Consider the following 23943-nt stretch of genomic DNA (forward strand, 5'->3'; position numbering starts at 1 on the left):
GGTGTGTTTAATTACAACATAGACAACAGCATTCAAAATTAGTTGTAACAGCATGCGGTAATATTCCCATTAACCCAACGCACCATGGTTACAACAGTTGAACAGCAAGCAAAACACATGCATATATTGAACAACAGTGGACATTACAATAGCATGCAGGGATGATTGGTGGCAACAGGCCACCAAGATTGTGGTGTTTGAACAGGGCACATGCATCAAAGGAAAAACAGATTTTTATTGAACAATAGGACATATGTCCCAACAAATGTTATGAGATTACACATACCCATTGAAGTGTGGAATTGCATTGTTTATGCACATGGAGTAGGGGGGAAAAAGAAACATCCATTAACATATTATTAGCACTTTTACTCCACACTACATTCCTATTGACTGCAGGTGTATATCCCCTACATGAATGTAGATAGTAATCTCTCCTTTGATAATCACATTGCCAAAGTGGTCAGAAAGACCTTCTATATAGCCCACCTAATCACAAAAGGGTTCGCATCTAGATCAAGAGAGGTCATTGTGCCCCTCTACTCATAACTCATCAGGCCCATAATTGAATACAATGCCCCTTTTGGGATGTACCTTACCCGACACCTGCAGCAACTGGAGAGACCCCAAAAGTACCTCACCAAGAGGATCATGGGCTACAAACAGATGTCCTATGCAGCTCGACTAAAGAAACTCCAGCTCTACTCAGTTGCTTACTGCCTACTCAGAGACAATCTATGCCTGACGTACAAAGCCATGTCAAACCCAGAATTAATGGACATGCTCCACCTCAAAAAATCCAAGTCCCTTAGAGCTACACGCTCCAGGGACCTAAACCTCAGCACAAAAATAAATAGGACATGCTGGAGGGACAGATTCATTTCCCAGAGGCTCCCCTCACTCTGGAATAGAATCCCAATTCATGTTAGACATAGCCCCTCGCTGACCCTCTTCAAGCGAAATTTGGACGCGTGGATGGGAAATTGCAAATTCACCCCTGGGATCTCTCCTGTGTTCCTGCTAGACAGAGGCACAGTAAACTAATCTTAAAAGGGTACCTTCTGTGACCTACTTTACAGAGGCACAGTAGGCTAATCTAATAGGGAGGCGGAAGCCAAATACACTCTGGCTAGGCTTATAAATGCCCTAGGGCAGATAGCCTAGTATCTACCTATGAACCTATGTATTATTACACTAGACAACATGCATTAGATTGTGTAATGGGTTTGGCTAGTTCATTATATACCTGGCATGTATCTGATATTGTAACTGTCCAAGCTGCAGATGTTACTGCTACATACTTGTATTTTATTTGTATATTGATGTATCTACACATCTGGATGTGTTCACGTGACATTTTCACTTAATTTTCTACAGAACCCTACATTTCATGTAGCACACTCACATTTCTGGTGAACACCTTGACAAGCTGCTTGTGTGCCAGATTTACCTATGCATGACAGCCATTTAACAACTGTTGAGGACTGTTATATGCTTCACAGCTACTGGCACTTCTTTCATCCACTTTATATGAGACTGCAGAACTGTGGGTTGACAGCACTTAATACAACAGTACTATTTATTGAATGCAAGGGTACAGCAACATTTCTAAGTAACTGACACAGACACACTCCAAGTATTAGACCTTTATTATTCACATTAAACACTCTTTTCTACAGGCTCTCCCCTTAATTTGATATTACAGTGCATACAGAAGACATATTCAGGACATATTATACCTTTATTGATAGGTTCCAACACTCTTTTTCAGGCTCGCTCACTTATTTTATATGACAGTACATGCAGAGATAGTATTCCAGACTTATTTAAGCTTTATTAATGGGTTACTACACTCTATTCCTGGCTCTCTGACTTTTGTTATATAACAGTACATGCAGAGAATTTATTCAGGGAATTAATGTTATATGCTTCACAGCTACTGGCACTTCATTCATCCACTTCATATGGGACTGCACAACTGTGGGTTGACAGCACCTAATACAACAGTACTATTTTTATTGCAAGGGTACAACAACATTTCAAAGTAAGTGACACAGACACACTCCAAGTATTATACCTTTATTAATTACATTGAACACTCTTTTCTACAGGCTCTCTCCTTTACTTGTTATTACAGTGCATACAGAAGACATATTCAGGACATATTATACCTTTATTGATAGGTTCCAACACTCTTTTTCAGGCTTGCTCACTTATATTATATGACAGTACATGCAGAGATAGTATTCCACACTTATTTTACCTTGATTGCTGGGTTAGTACACTCTATTTCTGGCTCACTGATGTTTGTTATATAACAGTACATGCAGAGGATTTATTCAGGGCATTTGCTAGCTGTATTATTGGGATACGACACTTTTGTCATGCTCTCCCACATATATTATATAACAATACATGCAGAATATTTACTAACCTGCCTGGTGGCGCAGCCTATCTGCATAGTCTTGCTGATTCATAGCACGAACACCTGCAGCTGTGGAGTAAATGAAGGGATATTTAGACATACCTATACATTATTTAGACTATATTAGCTTGTCTTACATACTGCATTCCATGGCTACCTACTAAGTAGTGGGGCATCATGCATATGACAGACCTCCTGGATCCACTGGTTCAGAAGGTCCTGCTTCCATCTCTTCAGGTCTGCATGGTGGTGACGGACCTGCTCACCAGTCTGAGGGACGCCTGTGGCACTGGTGAGTTCATGAGCCAACCGGTTCCAAGCCTCTGCCTTATACTCCATTCCTTGGAACTGGCCCTGCAGGAGTCGAGTCTCATGCCAATGGACTAGGAGCCAAACCATGTGTCTTGACTCCTTGATGCCCCAGCATTGCGCTCTAAAGCATCTACCCTCTCCAACACCAGACATTCTAACTGCAGATGGGAGCTACAATCAGTTATGGTGAGTATTCCCACCTATGCAGCTTAAATATGCAGCATTTCCAGCACTTTTCTGTGACTGGCCATTTTTGAGTATTCTCGGCTGACTGCAGACCTGCTTAGCAATGGTTAATCTACCATTTATAAGTATATGTATGTTAACAGTGGATGTTTATCCTAAGCTGTCGTGGCTTAGTGGTTCAAGATTATGGTGCAGTGTCCTAGGTTCAAACCTTATCATTGCTTTTTATTTTACTACTGTCCAGACAGGTTAGGGGGTGTGGCTGTGTTTAAGCAACCTTGCTCTACGTTGCTCCACGTTGCCCAACGGTGCAGGGGTTGGTGCGGCGCGCACCTCCATGCTAAACGATTGCGCTGGGTAAAGCGCGATTTAGCTATGGGCAACTACATTGCACTGGGTAAAGCACGATTTAGCTATGGGCAACTACATTGCACTGGGTAAAGCACGATTTAGCTATGGGCAACTATATTGCGCTGGGTAAAGCGCGATTCAGCTATGGGCATCTACATTGCGCTGGGTAAAGCACTATTTAACTGCAGACAATTATATGTCAGGTTCATTTATAACTTTACATTTTGTTCACTGATACATAGGCCATTTCAATGCTTTTTAGTAAAAGTTTTATCATATCTGTCAGGACTTATTTCATATACTCATTTTGAACATAAAATAGGAAGGGGAATGGTGGGACTAGAACCACGAATGCCTCCTTTTTGTGCGAATGCTCTACCACTACGCTATTACTATTTGGCGTAATTTGCATACAGATTCCTTATTATGCTCTTCAATGTCGAAATTGCTAACTGCAGCTAAGCAATGGGCACAACCGCGCACACATGCGCAAATACGGGCAGCTATATCGGGAATTGGAAAATAAAAAATTAATGTTTTACTTTTTATAACTGTGCTGGGGGTTTACAATGTCAGGGAGTGTGGTGTTGGGTACATGGACATTTGAGCGGACTCGCTCTTGTGTGTGGACATTTTGCATTTCACACACTTGCAGGGGCGTGGACATTTACACTGCTCGCCAGTCAGACACGCCCCCTGCTTGCCTGCACGGTCCGTGTTAGACTTTGGTGTGAGTCAGCATGCCCTCATGAATATTCATGGCACGCTGACGTCATACTGTTCAACTGCAGCCTCTGAGTAAGACTTATTTAGTCTTACACGGAGGATTTGTGAATCCGGGGAATAGTTTCTCCACATACCTCTCAGCTGCCCAGATTTCCACAGAAAGTCCAGATTTTTGCATCATATTTCATATTTTTGGTCTGTTCCCCATGAAATGTATGGTTTTCTGGATTTTTGTGGCAAATCAGTAAGGCTTGAATTCACTAAATAATGACAGACATTTGAGTTTCAGACTTCATATAATTCAGAAAATGCAGGTTAGCACAATAACTTTTACTCTAGCAATTTTCTAAGTTTATAAGAGCAATATTTAAAATGTGTCCATATTTTGGGGCTTTGTTCCCCTGTTATTTTTGTCTTTGTCGAGATTTTTTGTGCTTGGAGGTTGAGAGCTATGTTTCACCATCACACCCACATTATAAGTCATTTATCACTATTATACCCATATCACAGTGTTTACCACCACTTTACATTTACACTAAAGTTAAAAACCACCCAGAAGTCAGTCAGCTCATATCACAGAAATATGAATAGCCAATCAAAATATATGTCCTTGGAGATAAAAGAAAACTAAATCACACACAGATGGAAATACTCAAACACCACATACTACAAATGCTAATGAATAACAGGTCACACTTGCTTGCTGCCACTTTGTTGAAAAAGCAAGTGTTCAAACTCCGTATAGCACAATCTCCTGCTCTCCCAACAACCAACCCTATAAAATTGTATAGTCCTACCAGAATCCTAACTCTAACCCTAAAACTTACAGCAAGTTCTCATCCGGGGTCCTCTCTTACTTATCCTAAAACTCTATCTCCCCCCAGTCATAAAGTTTCAGATATCTCCCTAAGCCTAAAGCTCCACCTGCCTCTACCTAAACCTAAATTCTCCATCATTTTCTAACCCTAAAACTCCCCTCTTGCTCTCTATACCTACCTTTGCACTTCTCTCCACATTAAAACTTCCATCCTGTTCAATAAACCTAGAGCTCCCCAGTTCCATAAAACTAAAACACCCTTCCCATGACCCTCATAGCTCTCAACCAATCAGGGATACATTTCAACATAATCAGGGACAAATCCTGAAATAATCAGGGACAATAAAGGACATTTTTAAAATACTGGTACTATTAACTTCAGACATTGACAGACTAAAAGAATGTAAATTACAATTCATTCCCTGAAGTAAAAGAAATATATAACTCTAATTGCTGTCATTAGTTATTAAGTGTTATTCACCACCTTTCTACAAAAAGTCACCAGCTTTAAGAGGGATTAAAGGGAAAAGAGTTAAAATGTGAGTTAAAATCTAGGGCATCTGTGAAAATCAAGAACAGTTGAGAGTTACGCACTCTCAGAGCCATATCCAGCACTACTGCCTAGGGCCCACTGGCTTGGGGGAGCCCACTGGCCAGGGGGCTGTCACAAATCTTACATTTCTTCTTTAAGGATGCACACAGAGTGCATCCTTAGTAGCATGGAGGATAGAAAAGAGAGAAGGTTAGAGGTGTGTGATGTCGATGTTAGGGATGGTAAGTTGGATAACTTATTTATTAGCAAACCCTGCACATTGGCTGCAGAAGACTAGAGCCTGAATACTCTATACCAACTTGCAAACCGTCAGCAATGGGAGCAGACAATATGCCACGGAGTATAGCTGGAGTTTTTTTAGACAGTCAGCATATGGCATCTGCTTTAGGCCTGTGATTCTTTAAGTGAGGTATTTCTGTGGCCTTTCCAGCTGAGTTTTTGGAGATTTTCAAAGAATGTTGAGTTTCTGTGCAGTTTTAAGGACTGTTGAGTTTCTATGGATTTTCAAATAATGTTAGGTTTCTGTACATTTTCTATGAATGTTGATTCCAGTGCATTTTCAAGGATTATCGAGTCTCTGTGCATTTTTGAAGAATGATCAGTTTCTGTCCATTTTCAAGGAATGCCAAATTACTGCGAATTTTCAAGGTATATTTAGATTCTAGGGAAGAGAAGTTTACTGTTATTTGTGCTAAGTCTGTTTTTAATGTGTAATTTTGTTTACCAAACTGCCATCATCAGTATTTGTGCTAGATAACTTCCAAGCAGTATTAGTAGTACAACAGGTGGCATATTTGCATTTGGTGCCAAAAGGCTGGAGTTCTATTCCCACATCATGTAAATGAAATGTTAATATTGCAATGCTCTTTAAGGCAAGATAGGGGATGCTGCACTCATGAATGTGTCCTCCTTTGGATGATATGCCAAGTAACTACAAACCTGTTGCTGGTTTGACAGCCATTCCCTATTGCAATATTACCAGCTTACCATTTTTTTAAATGAAACATGGGCAACTTATTCTTCCGGGCAGCAGAAACTGAATTTGTACATGAAACACTGAAATGTAAAGTTGTTTGCCAGCAGCAACCTCTTCATTAGTTATAGGTCTCATTAATATGGAATTATTCAGATGACATTTACTTCTGTAGAGATTGTGTATATTGACTGATATTAATGGTTCATAGGTTCATAGGTTCATAGGTTGGTACTAGGCTATCGGCCCTAGGACCTATACAAGCCTAGCCATAAGAATTCCCTGGATATTTCTTTCCACAATATTTACTACCCTAGACACCTGTATAGCAGGGTGACTGACATGATCCCTAGGGTGAATTTCCTTTCTCCCATCAAATCATCAAGGTTCCTTTTGAAGAGGGCCAAGGAGACGCTCTGCTTGACATGTATGGGCAGTCTGTTCCAGAGTATGGGGAGTCTCTGGGTCAGGAACCTATCCCTGCAGCATGTTTTGTTCATTGTGATGACAAGGTTTAGATCCCTGGAGTGTGTGACTCTGAGGGATTGGAATTTCTTTAAGTGGAGCATGTCCAATAGCTCAGGGTTTGACATGGCCTTGTATGTTAAGCAGAGATCGCCACTGAGTAGACAATATGCCACGGAGTATAGCTGGAGTTTTTTTAGACAGTCAGCATATGGCATCTGCTTTAGGCCTGTGATTCTTTAAGTGAGGTATTTCTGTGGCCTTTCCAGCTGTTGCAGATATCTTGTGAGGTACATACTAAATGGGGCATTATACTCTATAATGGGTCTAATGAGGGATGAGTACAGTGGGACAATGACCTCCTTTTTACTGGATAAAAAGCCCTTAGTGATAAGGTGTGCCACATAGAAGGATCTCCTGACTGTTGTGGTGATGTGGTTATTGAAGGTGAGACCACTGTCCACCTGTGTCCCTAAGGCTCTCATCACTCTTTTGATGATTAGTGTACTGCCACCTATGTGGTAATTCATGGGTACATGTTTTTTTCCAAAGGGGATAACTATACATTTCTTGGCATTAAGCTTGAGCCCACGGATCTGGCACCAGGCATCTGTTTCTGTAAGGCCCTTTTGTAGAATATCCACATCATTTGCGGATTCAATAATGGCTCCCAGTTTGCAGTCATCTGCGATCTTTGTTAGCCAGAGTCCCTTAGTGTCAGCCTGTACTTCATAGAAGTAGATGCCAAACAAGATTGGTCCCAGGACTGAACCCTGAGGTACTCCACTTGTCACTTGTCTGGAGCTGGATTTGGAGTTGGCTACTTTTACAATCTGGGATCTGTCAGTAAACCAGTTGGCAACCCATCGAGTGACGTAGGGATTTATACCCAGCTTAGTAAGTTTATCTATGATTCCAGAGTGGGGGATGGTATCGAAGGCCTTGGCAAGGTCCAGATAGGCTGTGTGGACCGCCTTACCATCATCCACAGCTCTGGAGACTGATTTGAAGAAGTCAATCAGGTTCAGGAGACAAGATCGGCCCTTCACAAACCCAAACTGGGTGGGGTCCAGTGTTTGAAAGTTGCCAGTGTCTTTGTTTATAAGTTCCATGATAATGCGTTCCATGCCCTTGCAGATCAGGCTCGTCAGACTGATGGGGTAGTAGTTCCCGGGATCCAAGGTGGATCCCCCCTTGTGGAGTGGGATAACTGTAGCTGTGCGCCACTCAGTGGGCACGAAGCCTGAGGTGAGGCTGTGATTAAACATGACACTTAGGTGAGGTGCCAGTTGATTTTGTAGTTCATGTAGTACACAGCCTTGGATGTCATCTGGTCCCATGGATGCTGTATTCTTAGCTTTGGAGAGTGTGGTTTCTACCTGTGTGGCCGTGACTACCAGAATTTGGCAATCTTTTGGTATTGAGATGGGCCCTTTAGGGGATGAGAGGGGGGTGAAGTTGGCACTAAATTGATCTGCCAGGATATTGGCAATATTCTTGGGATCAGTATATTTAATGCCATTCTGTTGTAGCTCAGAGCAGATCTGAGCATTGCCATTTAGACTCTTGACATAACTATAGAATGCCTTGTGGTTGTCTTTGGAATCTTTGGCAATTTTATTTTCGTAACTAGCTTTTGAGGATTTTATGAGGGATCTCAGCTTCTTACTGAGGCTGGTGAGGGAGTTTTTTGCATCCTGGGATTTTCCTCTTTTCTGAAACAGTTTCTTCCTTCTGTTGTATAGTTTGTTTATAGCAGGGGACCACCAGATTGGCTTCCTTTTTTTGGAGGAGAGTATCTTGGTTCTATTTGGGATGGCACAATTCATGCATGAGTGGATGTGCTCATACAGTGCCGTAGTGTAGGATTCTGCAGTTGAACTTTCAGATCCCGTCTGCATGGGTGTCATGAAGTTTGTCACTTCTGACTTCAGTAGTATGAAGTTGGCTTTGGAGAAGTTTTTTAAGGAGGTTTCCTTACTGGGGGGTGGGATGTGGATGTCAAGGCTGATTTGCTTATGGTCAGACCTGACCAATGAGGGGGTGACCACTGGTGTGGAGCATCTATCTCCCATGTTGGTAATGACCAGGTCTAGGATATTGGAGCCCCTAGTGGGACAATGGATTAGTTGATCCAGGGCATTGGAGTTTATGAATTCCAAGAACCATTGGGAAAAGAAGTTGGTACCCGAGTAGTTTTCCCAGTTAATGACAGGGTAGTTGAAATCACCCAGTATTAGGGTGTTTGATTGTATCTTAATATTTTCCAGTATGTTTAGAAAGGTGTAGTGAGAATCCTAGGGCATGGTGGGGGATTTGTAGCAAGCTACAATTTGGATTGCAGTCTTACCTAGTGTTAGTTGCACCTGGAGAATTTCAGATGCATTGTGTTGGGCAACTAGCCCGGAGGTGTGAATATCCTTGGTGAATAAGGACATTCCTCCACCTTTAGTGTTTTGGTCTTGGTTTTGTGGCAGGAAAGTGTGGTAAGAGTTGTAGCCTGGCATTGCAAGGGCGCTCTCTGGAGCCTTGAACCAGGTCTCAGTTACTGCACAGATATCGATGTTCTCCATTTTTAAGAGTGCCTCGAGAGAGTGCATTTGAGGTTTAGACTTCTAGCATTGAGTAGCATTACCTTCAGATTGTGCATGCTTGTATCTGTTACGGTGGTGGTTTTGTCCTTTGAACCTTGCCTAAAAAAGGCACTATCGGGGTGGCAAGAGCTTTAGCCAGTAACCTGAATCCCAGGGGTGACAGGTGCAGACCATCTCTGACAAAGCATTGTGGTTTGTCTATCATGTCTTCACAGGCAGACAGATACTGGATCCCCTTTGAATGACACCAGAAGCTTAGCCAATTGTTGAAGTCAATCATTTTGTCCTTATACTGTGGTATCATTCTGGGCGAAGGCAGGATGCTACTCAGGGCTAGGGTCATACCTGCCTGGCCACATGATCCGAGAGCTCTTCCATGCCTCTTTTCATGTAGTCCAGGGAGGTACGTCTCAAGTCATTCACTCTAGCATGGACAATGACAGAGTCATATTTGTACTTGTTGTAGAGTGACTTGAGTGCTTGTGTTATGTGGTGGATCCTGGCACCCGACAGGCAGCTGACTGTAATTTTCTTCTTGTTCAGCCTGGTGAGTGGGATATCAGTGTGCCTGACTATAGAGTCACCTATGACTAAAGTGTTGGGTACATTGTCTTGCCTTAGGGGCTGTTGTTGGGTGGCACACTAGTGTTGTGAGCTATGTGTCACTTTGTGAGTGGTGTTTGTTTGTGTGTCATCTTTGGAGGTCCATGTTGCTTATGGATTGTAATGACAGAAGTTTGAGTGGCCTTTTGTGGTTGAAATATTCTGTAATGGGTAATTTTGTTTCATACATTCTGTTTCATTGTTTTCTGGAAAAATGTTCAAATCTACAATTTTAAAACACACTCTAATAACAAGAGGTGCTGTATTATACAAGGAATATCTTGTAATACTATCGGGATGATGTATCACAGAAAACATGCATGTACGCATAGTCTTAAAAATATGTGCAAAGGGCCTATGGTTTGAAATCAGCCCAAAGGTAAACTTAATTTGCCATTGGCCAGATGCATGTTCTTTGAATGTACAATGCTATTTCAATGAATGTGAGTTTCAATGGCAGAGAAGCTTATTGTTCATCCAGTCTGTTTTCGTTGTGAGACTATATTGTTTTGTTTAGCAAATGGCTATCCGTGTCTGTGCTATAAAATTTGAAATAAAAGTTTTAAATATCTCTAATAATTGTAGAAGTAAAGAAGAAAACAGTATGCACACTGAGAGGTTTGAACAGTGTTTATGGTAACTGTGGAGAAATAGCCAAGTGATGCTAGTGTTAAATACTGTGTTCTCTAGTTTGTGTAAGTAGATAGGTAGTGGTTCTAATCTTACAGCTGTCAACTTGACTGTGTGTGTGTGTGTGTGTGTTCATTCAACTATCACTCCCTGCTTTGGTATGTACCTAGCCAGTCATATCCAATAACTGGAACATCCACAACGGTTCTTCACTAAAAGAATACAAGGAGTAGGTAACAGTCCTATACAGACTGCTTCACGCCCAAATCCTTGTATTCTGTCTCCTATAGTCTGTTGAGGGAAGATCTCTTCCTGTCATACATGGCATTGTCAGAACCCACTTTGATGGATCTCCTGCATATCCAGAAAAGCAAACAGCATCACAATTGCCTGTTCTAAAGACTTAAACCTTGCCTGTGATATAAATATGTCCTGCTGGAGAGAGGTATGTATCTCAGAGACTACCCCTTCTTTGGAATAAAATCTCAATCCATGTGAAGCAGAGTTCCTCCCTAACCCATTTCAAGTGTAACTTGGACAGTTGGATGGGGAACAGGAAAATCATTCGTGCCTTGGCACCTATGTCGCAGGCAGCCTGTAAACGGTTCATCTTCCAGGCCACTGATTGTAAATGTTTAATCTCTCAAGCCCCTGCTTACAGGTATCTAAGGTACAAGAACTTGACAAGAGATTTGGGATGTGTAGCTAGACTTACAAAGGCTTTGTGGTCCTTAACCTAGTAAACACTTATGAACTTAAGTAATGCAGCACTGGATTGGCTGGGGAGGAGGTGCTGTGTGTGTGTGTGTGTGGGGGGGGGGGGGGGGCTGATCCATTACCCTGATTAGGGCTCTGTACTTTGTAACCCTACCCCCCCCCCCCCAACTACCACCACCACGACTGACAAACTTTCCTCCCCGCTCGAACTCAAATATGTTTAGGTCAGGTGCGACAGCTGCACGCACGAGGTCAGTACAAGCGCGAGTGCAGCCTGCACGAGTTACAAAAGCTTCTAAACAGATGTTTTCCAGTGCTTGAGACTGGAGCACGTATAGTGGACCTGTGCCTCGTTTTATAACTTTTTGAAACATGGTGATAGCTAGATTACTACAAAGTGAACTTAAAAAACTAAGTATACTGGATTCGCTGGTGTTTGAGTTCTTCTCTTAAGTCGTTTCCTGTAGGTTAGGAAAAGTAATGCAGTTTTCAGTTCACCTAAGCCTTTTTACCAGATTAGTGTTTTCATAAATTAAACAAAGTAACCTTATCAAACTAATGGACACAGTACCTTTCAAACTTAAGGGGTGGTGAAAGCCACAAAACTTTGGGCTAGGCTTATAAATGCCCTATGGCAGATAGCCTAGTATGAACCTATGAACCTATGAACCTATATGTGCTCAAATAAATGTGAGGAAGTAAACGAATCCGCCAGGATACGAGAGAGGCATGGCTCGGAGACTCGGTATTTCTCACTTTATATATATAGCTGTTGGCACGCCTATGACTTGAACTTGTCAGTGGTATGATTGACATTGACATTAGTATGTGCTATGTTTGTGAAAAGCCATTTAACATGTAGTCTGGCCTGTGGCCAGAACTGGAAGGATATATGTGAGCTACAATTCCTTAGGTCTAAGCAACACAAGCTTCCAGATCGTATTAGTTTCCAGACCTGATCCCCTCCCTCCCTCCCCCATTTTACACACACACACACATACACACACACACACACACACACACACACACACACACACACACACACACACCAGCCTTTACGAGACGTTTCCTAGTGAAGTTTATACTTGCACCAACTTTTGAAGTTTAAACTTACAGGTCATGTAGCCAAGGAATGAATAAGTTTGACAATATGTAAAATAAAAATGAAGAAGAATTTGATTAAAATCATTATAAGAATGACCGAGTTGCACCTCGGCGGTATAGCAGTTAAAATACTTAAATGAGATTAAACTTCCTCGCTGCAATTTGCCCTTATATTACTAATGCGCCGAAAAAGCCACTTGCTGGTCCCATCTGTCTCTACTTTAATTGCTTTTAATACAAATGCTTTAATAAACTGTTGATGTCAATGGTTACATAATACTGCCCCACTACCAGGCATACACGAACCTACAATAACTTATCATCTATGCCATGCATTGGTGTAGTGTACTACGAACTTCCAGTGCTACGGTTCATGTAGTTTTAAGCCTTTATTTAAAAAAATTAACAGCTCTAAAAAAGATTGTCTAGGTCAAGAATGGGCTTTCGGATTTGCGCTCCACACAACTCTGTCATAGTAACTTCCACTGCCAATCTGCTACTACAACCCTGGTGACAGGGCATAAGACTTCAGCTTGGTTGCCTATTGCATGCGTGTACGCCTGTGGCATCCCCTAGCTCATTGTTAGCATCGCACTAAGTGAGTGGGAGGGTCATGCTGAATACATGACAAATGAGGAGGGGTTTCTAGTCCTTAGCAGCAGGCAGTTCCTCGTCCAACTGGTACTTGTTACACTGCATGAGACTTGCTGCCGAGTCCTTTAGCATTACACCAATATTGTAGGATTATTACACAGTGGATAACTTTAATAAAGGTAACGTGCATCTTATTTTAATATTTGGGCAAAATGTGGAGCTGGGCAAAAGCCAGTGTATTCAATAATACTGTGCTATATAGAAGCGAGTATTTTTCATAGCGTTAATAATCGTAGATACATTATGCCCTTTAACATGGCACGTTGATTTTTATCTGTTTCTTGATTGTGGTAAGACATGCTAAACTTTAAAGTATGTGAATGGAAAACTACGCACTATGACATCGAGATGCCTTTGGCAAAAGCATATAGGTAGCACTGTGTTGAGGAGTCACTACAGTATACATATCTTCTACTGTGCATAATCAAGCCTTTCAAAAGTAGACTTTAAAACAGAAACTGAGCAGTTCAAGTTAGCTATCAAAGATAGCACACATTTAAAGCATGGCGACTAACCCTTTCATTATTCATGAAGGGAGGACTTCACTGACCCAGGCATTATTTCAAAGATGACTACTTTATTATTCCCGTGTTATGTAGTTGTAAGCGCCATATTAAAAGAAGAGAGACGTGGACATGCAAGCATCCCCCAGAGGATCTAATATGGGCTCGTTTGCTAGTTAAGAAATAGCTGCAATAAAAGACAAATAGAAGGCATAGATACGTTTCATATGACCAGAATGCCTTACATTTAGGACTGGCAAAGGTTAGGCTGCGGACCTGACTACAGTATGGAAATGCACAGTAATATACTAGTACTATTCAGCAAAAGGGTTTGCAGTGTTCACACACTCACTTGTTCTCTTCTCTGGGGAGCAGGACAGTGAAAACCAGAGAGTGCAATACAGAAGTTAAGCTGAGCTTGCTCTCCGCAGCCCCTGTGGGTTTCACTCACGATTCATACTGCAGCCTAGTGAGTGCCCACATGCCTGGCTCTGTTCCACCGGCCGTTCCACTTTGGGAGACTTGCCTCACGTGTTTCTTCAATAACTACTGACTGGGATGGACTGTTCAGGGAGGGTCCAGGGCAGAGACAGACTACATACAGCAAAGCATGCCTGAGACTCACATTTCGGGTCAGGTTCAAGTGCAGCATGCAAGTCAACAGTTTTCATTAATTGATTTCTGTCTGAAAAAGCAAGGAAATATTACTGTCTTCCACAGCGAACTTCCAAGGTTTAGGAAGATTTCAAACAAGCACGTTGTTGAAAAATTATACCGAGTTTTTCGCCATACATTCTTCCATTTAGTAAACAAATTTAGTAAGCTGGTGAAGTAGCCATTTCCAGCTACCACTTAACAAAAAAGCAGCATCAACAGCAGAAATCTCTTCTGAATACGTTGCAAACAGAAAAATAGTCAATAAAATGACAAAATATATTAAATAACAACCATGAAGTTAAGGTATACTGAGCTTTCCATCATGCATTATGCGATGTGTAAGCTGCAAGTATATTAAATAGGATATCCACAGATACATTATAACCACCTTCCTTACAGAATTATCATAGTCATGAAAAATTCCACAGGGAAAACTAAAATGAGCTCTCCGAAGACTCTCTGCTGGTTTCCAGATGCAAATTTTTGAAACGTTTTAATACAGCTGATTCGTTTTTAATTAGACTCCATGGTCCCCCTAATTTGCTTCGAGATTTAATTCGCCTCTAATTTAGGGCCTTGTCTAACGAGACACTGGTATGATTCAATTTCCATAACCCCCTTCAGGCTTAGCTAGAATTCATTTGTACGGACTGTATAAATCATTAAATCTTAAGTCGCGTTAAAGAAAAATTGTGTGCGTGTGTGTCATCTATATATATATATATATATATATATATATATATATATATATATATATATATATATATATATATTTCTGAGTATTTATGAACAGGCCTTTCAAGTCATCAGACTATGAATTGTTTGCATACTTATTCGCTTTTTACCTGGACAGTTCGATTGTCTCGGGCAGATATATTACACGCAGAAATAATACAAAGATGAAATAGTACTGCAAGGTACACATATATATATAGACAATGCAGATAGATATTGTTGTAGGTAGTTTCGTCCGTTTATATCAAGGTCTAACTATAGCTAAATAAATAGATGGTATTTTTGTGAGAAGAACAAGAAATAAAAAAACAAAGATAACACTTTATGGTTTAAGATAATATAGGGAGAGTATATGAAGTTTGCCTTGCATTTATCATAGAGAATACATGTTACAGATGTGTGTATGCTTATTCTTTTAAAATAACTGTTTCTTCCTGCAGTCAATATTCCTTATCTTCTGGGTAGACAATATGGGGATCAATGTTTTTTTTTTTTTTTTTTTTTTTTTTTAATTCAGGCCCAGATTGACTTCAGTGCACCTTGCAAAAATAATGTTTTTCTTTTTAACTTCAGACCAGTTAATCTTCTGGATTCTGCTTTAACACAATAACAGTGTTTTGTAATACATTCACAAATTAAAAATCCTTGTGTGGACATCAAATCTGATTTTGAAATAGAGTGGGTATGACAAAAAAAGCTCTTTCCCCATACACTCCGTGCATACAACCCCGCAAATCTACCAACATCTCAAAGGGTCAGAACCCAATTAGATGTTTTAATTGTCCCCATAGCTTTCAGCTCTCAATTATTTCCCAGAACTCCCCTGATTTGCCTCATTTTGGCATATTTCTCATAAATGTTGTTGTTTTCTAACAAATAATTGAGAACTGCAGTCAATAAATAATGGCATGCAGTAGAATTTCACACTACATATCATTCAGAAATGCATGCTAACACAAAACATGTTTGATATTCTGATAACTGTTTTAAGTACGCAAGACCAGGGTATAAAAGTATCCTTGATTTGAGGCCTTTGTTTCTCATTTTTGGCTTTGTATCTTTTTGTTGTACTACGAGTTTGAAAGATACCCTGATTTCATGAACTTTCGATCTTTCCGTATCACTTTCACTAACGAAAGGTAACCCTTTGCAAATCTGTTCCCAAATGTCAAATCTAACAAACCTGAAACAACATTTATAGTTTTACAATCAGCTCAAATATTTTTAAATAAAGGTTCCTCACATTCTATTAGACTTGACACATTTCGGTTGCATATGTTTTGGTTATTGCATCCAAATATTCACTTGCAACTACTCAAGTCTAAATTAACAGATACAATTTCCTCAGGAAAATGTATTTATTTATTTTATTTTACATTTGTTGACTGGGCTAGTCTAGCTGGATACATGTCCCTTTTCAGTAGAGGCCCAGGGAGATAAGCTTCATTACTGTCACTATCGACTCAATTATTAGCATCACTAAGGGAGACAGACGTCAGCGTCTTAAAATAATGTATCTTGCAAATTATCAGCCAAATGCAGTAGTTTAGTAAGGAAGAGTTCTCAGGCACATTGACTCTAGTTTGCCAAATATCTAAAAAGTTTGGAAGGAAAGAACTGCGCTTCAGTTAGGTGTCATTAATAAAACCAGGCACATGTCATACTAGGTGTTATAACTAAGTTAGGTGTGATTGTCACATAAAAATATAATTGTCAAAAAATGTCTGGGTTTCAGCATGAATGTTACTCATTGTTGCTCACATGTTACTGATGCTGAGTAACCGGGAAGGCATTGCTTGTTATTGTGATAGGGTGACCGGTTTCACCATGCCCTTAGACTTTGAAGATCAAATGACACTGCTGTCATCAAACTGAAGAAGAAACCTCCTTAACTTGTTTTGCCTTTAGCCTTAGAGACTGCAAGTATTATGATTTCCTATGAGATGAATGGTGTTTCAGTTAACTCTCTACGCAAAACTTGCAGGTTTTAACATTGTGATTAAGTTTGTTGTAGGCGTTCCTTTTTATTATTTGTGGTTTGTGTTTGTCATTTCTGCTGTAGATAACTTCACATCTGTTGTCCATGAGTCTCGGATATGAAGCTGTCGATATTTTGGATTGTTTCCTTTTGGACTATAGTTGTCTTGTTCACTGGAGTAACAGTCACTGACAAAACAGGTATTTTATTATTATTATTAAAATTTGTATTGACTGCAGGCAAAACTTTTTGGCTAACACCTTACAGCAAATTTGCAAAGTTTCAAAAATTAAAACCAGCAAGGCATGATGTTGGCGGTCCGTATGTCTTTTGTTGCTTGGTACATACGCTTTGAAGAAATATTTAAAGATTAAGCACTGCTGAGAGCAAAAATTACACAGATCTTGCTTAGCCTGGTTTAAGGTTACCTAGGGAAAGTATAATCATTTTTCTCCTGATAATGAGATTCAATGGGCTTTGTGTGTGTGTGTTTTCGGACATCAGTTCTCGTGTGTATCCACTAGTGTCGGTAATTGCTTCAATATTGTATAGAAGAGAAGAGAACGATGTCTGGTGTGAGTATTAACCAACTTAATATCCAGACTTATTACAGTTACCTCACATTATGCATGCCCACATCTACCAGGCATACAGAAAGTTCAGTAGCTGTGGCACCCCCCCACACCGCTCAATAAGGGCTTTGGCAGCTCCAGCCTGTCCAATTAGTTCCACTTAGCGGTTACTCTGCTTATCATAGCAGCCATACATAATTAGCCGTACAGGCAGACCTGGTGCAGAGCCCACCTGAAGTCTGGAAGTCACTGGCAGACCGGGTGCAGGGCCCGGCCCACCTGAAATCAAGAGGTCATTATAAGACGCTGACGTCTGTCTCCCTTAGTGATGCTAATAAGTGAGTCGATAGTGACAGTAATGATGTATACCAATGCAGATATTTTTCCTGCACAAATCTTGTTATTTAACCATGCATGACAATCATCCTTCACACATTCAAGGTTTAAAATGTAAACAGCATGCACGGTGCAAGTCATTAAGCAGCACAAATAACCAAAGAGCAGGAAAAATGATTAATCAAGCAGGGATCCTTTGGAAAAGACAGCTTTGTTTTTATAAGTTATCTTTCTAAACAAACTCTCTTTGTTTTTTGTGCAAGTTTTTTGAAATAACGCTAACATGTAACTGCTGATACTCATATGATAATCTATCAGACACCGTGTTTGCTCGCTGTTGTGGAATGCTATGTTGTATATTACAGCTTGATTCCATTATAATTTGATTAGCTAGACTTGGACTTATGTACATGTCTACAGCTGTCACAGACATTGTTTTCTGGTGCAATTTTTTTTGCTGATGCTATATGCTAACTTCGTAGCTCTAAACCTTCTATACCCAAAATGAGGAACACTACCCCTGATAACCTGGAACAAATGGGCAACATGTGGAACAACTATTAACAGCTTAGTAACAATTTCAACTAGGAAGTTCACAGGATGGTTAAATGTGCTACTTTATACTTAGAACATGTTTTTTTTATGCATTTCTATGATTCAGTGCTATTTGCCATAGATTTAAGTTAAAAGTTTCCTAAGTCTGAATTTGTGACACGCTTTCAGTGTTGAACTTTGAGCAACATGGGCTTTTTCAGACCCAAAATGAGGAACATACCTGGTAATGAGGTATGCTTGAGAGATGTGGACTTTCCTTCTGAGTATAAGGCTGTACCTCTTTATGCATGAGTTTGCTTCGTCTTCTAGCATGGGTGCCTCACTCCAGTTATATCTGTGAAGGAAACTGCTCCCAGGCTTTCCGGGCAACAAAGTACTTTATCGGTGTAGTCATTCTTTTGGATGAACAAAACATTTGTTAGAATTAAAAATGTGTCATGTAAAGAAATAATGAAATACTCAAACTGTTTACTATAGTACTGGCAGTGATTATCAGTGATGTCCTTGGTGGCTACAATTAGTTTAATGAATTGTTTATTTTATTATTAAGGAACATGCATTTGCTGTTGGATGAGCTGATGTGAATTTAATAGAAAATAAAACTGATAGAAATACTGTCAAATACTGGAAACCTGCTTTTTTTATTTAAGGCCAGAACATAAGGACATGAGAACATCAGATATTACTATGTCTGTTATTTTACTGGTAATTCTGTTATTGAATCATTGTGGATACACTGCGTTCATCTTAGCTGTATGGATTAGAAGGCAGTGTTCAGTTTAGATGAGTAATCAGTCAAACTCAGATGAAGGTTTCCATAGGCTTCTACATTTGAATAACAAGCTTACAATCCATTGATCTTCCGGAAGCTTGATTGACAAAACCCATTGTTTTTATTTATCCCCCATAAATTCCTAGATTTCTTTGCAGAAACTTAACATTGTTTTATTAGGAAGTGTAACTTATTCCCATAATCTAGGTTGGTGCTGCATTACAAATAGATATATTGGGTATTAGTTTCATTCTAGTAGCAAGTTACCTGACCTGATGTTAACCCCATATCTTGCATTTTCTAGACAGTGTTTTAAAAAGAGAAAGGACTAAAAATTCTTTAAATACTGCATATAAACCACCTCTCAGGACCATGTATGATGCAATATAAAGAAACAGGTCTTTTACCTTGTCTGTGTGGTTTAAATGTTGTAGTGCCTTTTTTTTTCAACTTTGTACAGTTGTATAATGTGTGTCATTTGGTAATTACAAATCTAAAATATGCTGTATATTTGAATTCCATTTTACATTGGCAGAATTATTTTTCTAGAGTGTCCCGGTATTCTTTTTAATATTAATAAAGTATTATAAACTCTTTCTTAACTGCTGTAGAGATGTTTTGATTAAAGTTAAGGATATTACTGAAGGCCTGTTGAAAGCCTGGGGGCAAAAACTGCAATCATCAAGTGTGGCCGTATACATGTGAATGAAAGAATATACACAAAGTCAGAGTTTGGAGTACACCAGAACATTTTCATATCCTAAGATACAGCAATCTGAGAGTCAGCATTAAATTAATAATGTGGATGCTGGTATGCAGGCCTTCCTGTTATGGTGTAGGGGAATGTTATCTTTCAATTGTCCTTGATTTTTCAGAACTTCCTTGATTTTGTCTCATAATTTTGCCCTGTCCCTAATAACATGTTTAGTAGTCTGGTAAATTGCTAAGGATTACCAGTCAGTCAGGAATGCTAGACATTAAAGTTTTCTGCTTTTTATTCCTCAGAAAATGCATGTTGATACAAAACATGTTATTCAGTTAACTTTATAAGTCAATCTGTGTAATATTTACAAATCAGCCCTGATTTTTGGGCTTTGCCCTCAATTATTTTACATTTGTCCAGAATTCCTTAGCAGAGAAGTTTAGAGCTCTGGCGGGGAGTGAACCCCCCATGCAAAAATGCTTCAATGATGCCCCAGTGGATGCCACAATTTGTTTTTGAGATTAAATTAGAGTTTATTTTTTACAATTCTAATTCTAATATAAAGTCAGTACATTATCCTAGAACCCTTATGAAAGTGCTGTTATTACATTTCTTTTCACTGAATAAAAAACTGTTGCTAAAGCACCATGACTGTGCAGCCTCAAAACCCTACTTAACACTTTTGCATCTATAGTTATCACCTACATATTCTACCACTAGCAGGTAGTCACCCATTTGTATCTCTGAAAGGAACATGCTAAATAGTAAAGGACCTAGAATCAAGTCGTGCTACTGGCCTGGTCATGTACATTACGTTTGAGACTATTTGTCCCACTCATTCTGTGTTCTAGCAAATATCCATTTTGTATTCATTTAGTCAAATAATAACTACTTTTAACCGGTTTAGCTTATCTAGTCTGCCTACATGTAAAATCTTGGCAGATATATCTAAGTATGCTGTGTGAACTGGCTGACATTGGTTCACAGCAGCAGTTACTTGTTCAAATGGTTGCAACATGTTAAAAAGCAGAACCTTCCCTTTGAAAAAAAATATTGTTCTCGGTCTATAAACAGGTAATCCCTCATTTGTTTTTGTAACAGATCAGGGACTGCTGCTGTGTCTGTTCATTTGATCTAACTCTTCTTCTGAGATAGAACTGTTAAATGAGCACTGATTTCTGTAGATGTAAGGCTTAAATAATACTACCTTATTTCTTTCAACAGAAACATCCACCTAAAGCAAATAAGATCACAGCACACTATCACAGAAAAAAATAAAGACATGGAGATCTAAATATATACAAGTACATAGGTGAAATCAGCAGACATGAACCATTAACACCAGCAATACAGCAAACGTAGTTAAATTAAAAAATCAAGAACAATTTAAAAATGGCTGGTACACAAATGTCAGCTAAATACCATCATATTTGGACTAATCTGACAGGAAATAGAGGAGAAGAACTTCTAGTCATTGTTAAGATCTAGCCTCAGACATAGGCAGGAATTCCTTTACTCAGCTAACATCTTTCTTACTGTTATTGAATTGACTACCTGACCTTATTCAAGTGTGCAGGAACAGTGCTTCAATTAATAAGTGTTTTTTAAATCTAGCTAGAGATTCTTTATACAAACATATTTATATTTAGATTTACTTGTAATCTTTCTTCAATTCCATTTTAGACAAATTTTGACATTTGTCAGTCTGGCTTTTCTTTTTTGATCAGGCTATGCTTACTGAAAAGAACCTTATAAGCACTTTAATAAAGAAAGATTAAAGACCAGTCTCATTGAAAAATAATATTCACAGTATAACAACAATGCAGCAGTTTACATTACCACAATACACGGTAGCATTAGAATTCACTGAAGGTTGATCATGTGATCATGCTTCCAATGTAGACTTTTAATGAAATTTACGTATCAAAGTAGCCCTATGTTAAACAGATTTATGTATTTTACTTTTATGTGTTGGCTGGATAACCTCACTAAGTACATGTGCCTTTATTCATGGACAACCCATAAGGAGTGCCTGATTCCTTTCAGAGTCTTACAAGAGGCAACTGGAGACTGAAGGATTTAAACCAAGTAACACAATACAAATCTCATTTGAAGCTTTAATCGTCTTTACTAAACAACCAGTACAAAACACATTTACGCTATACAGTAGTGTATGTCAATCATATAATTAGAATGCATATCAAAACCATCCATTAAAGTACACTTTGGTTCAGAGATAGAATTTATTGAACCAGATACTTCCGCACTGTTAGCAAGAATTCAGTTATACTAATGAGTCAATTAGCATAAGACTTCTATTTTTGTAGTACCTATAATTGTCTAATGCCCACCCACACCTCTCAATTACTGTACATCACAAGCATTTGTCAATGAACTCTCATAGGATTGTGTTTCATGAGGCAACAGTAAAACTTAAAAGTGCAAGCACACACCTCATCATTCTTGTAAAGTATCTCACACAATACTAGAGCATCAACCAGAACTATTGCCTGCCAGAAGCAGTCTAAACCAGCCCCTAGATAAACTAATTTTCTTGAAAATTAAATAGAAAGTCCAGCTGCAACAAATACTTCTGTTTTTGTATATTATGTCTTTGCCTAATCAAAACATAAATGTAAACATTTCAGCATTTTTCATAGCGTTCTGTATTTATATTTAAAATAAATCAGTTTTCACTCTTAGCTTACACTTTGATGTTGTAGAACAATTTGTTAAAAACATTAAATGGGAATAAAATATTGATTTTCCTCAAAATAGTCATATAAAATCCTCTTTTGTACTCTAAAGAAACAATCGTGATGATAAACATACAATCTTTATGTGTGTGAATAACTAATGATAGCATATAGGTTCATAGGTTCATAGGTAGGTACTAGGCTCTCTGCCCGAGGGCATTTATAAGCATAGCCAGAGTGTGTCGGCTTTCACCGCCCCATTGATTAATTAACTGATCCTCTGTCAAGCCGAGCCAATGAAGTGATGCCAGGGGTGTATTTTCTGTTACCCATCCACTCTTCAAGGTTTCTCTTGAAGAGTGTTAGTGAGGGGCTCTGCCTGATGTAATTTGGAATTTTGTTCCAAAGCATGGGGAGTCTCTGTGACAGGAATCTATCCCTCCACAGGAATCTATCCCTCCAGCATGCTCTATTTATTGTTGTGGTTAGGTTTAGCTCACTAGAGCATGTGGATCGCAGTGACTTGGATTTCTTTAGGTGGAGCATGTCCATCAATTCTGAGTTGGACATGGCTTTGTAAGTCAGGCAGAGATCACCTCTGAGTAAGTGATATGCCACTGAGTACAGCCGGAATTTTTTCAGTTGGGCTGCATAGGACATATGTTTGAGGCCAGTAATCCTCTTGGTGAGGTACTTTTGTGGTCTTTCCAGCTGTTGGAAGTGTCTTGTAAGGCGCATCCCAAATGGGGCATTGTACTCTATGATGGGTCTAATGAGTGATGAGTAGAGGGGCACTATAACCTCTTTATGTCTAGATGTGAACCCTTTAGTAATTAGATGGGCCACATAGAAGGATTTCATAACTACTTTGGTAATATGATTGTCAAAGGAGAGATTACTATCTACCTGGGGCCCAGATCTCTTATTACCTCTTCTGTATTAAGGGAGCTGCCACCTATGTGGTAATTCATGGGTGTTTTGTTTTTCTCAAATGGGATGACTATGCATTTTTTGGCATTTAGCTTGAGGCCATGACTTTGACACCAGGTTTCTGTCTCAGTAAGGCCCTTTTGGAGGATGTCCTTGTCAGCCTGAGAGTCAATTATGGTTCCCAGTTTGCAGTCATCGGCGAACTCGGTTAGCCATAGTCCTCCTGTGTTTGCCTGTACTTCTGAGAAGTATATGCCGAACAGTAGGAGTCCCAGAACCGAGCCTTGTGGGACACCACTTGTGACTGGTTTAGAGTCAGACCTGGAGCATGCTATTCTTACCGTGTGAGTTCTGTCTGTAAGCCAGTTGGCAACCCATCTTGTGACGTAGGGGTTT

At 39.5% G+C, this 23943-nt stretch overlaps 1 protein-coding gene across 1 annotated transcript in view; it reads left to right on the forward strand.

The window, feature by feature from the left end:
* Nucleotides 1–17088: 17088 nt before the first annotated feature.
* Nucleotides 17089–23943, forward strand: part of COL19A1 (collagen type XIX alpha 1 chain) — a gene marked incomplete in the record, with an annotated part of 3251042 nt that continues 3244187 nt past the window's right edge. The window contains 1 exon segment of the mRNA XM_044063894.1: nt 17089–17183. Coding sequence (XP_043919829.1) covers nt 17102–17183 — 82 coding nt within the window.

This window comes from Protopterus annectens, chromosome 2.part2 (genome assembly GCF_019279795.1).
Source record: "Protopterus annectens isolate FY-2018-M chromosome 2.part2, PAN1.0, whole genome shotgun sequence".
NCBI classification, from domain to species: Eukaryota; Metazoa; Chordata; order Ceratodontiformes; family Protopteridae; genus Protopterus; species Protopterus annectens.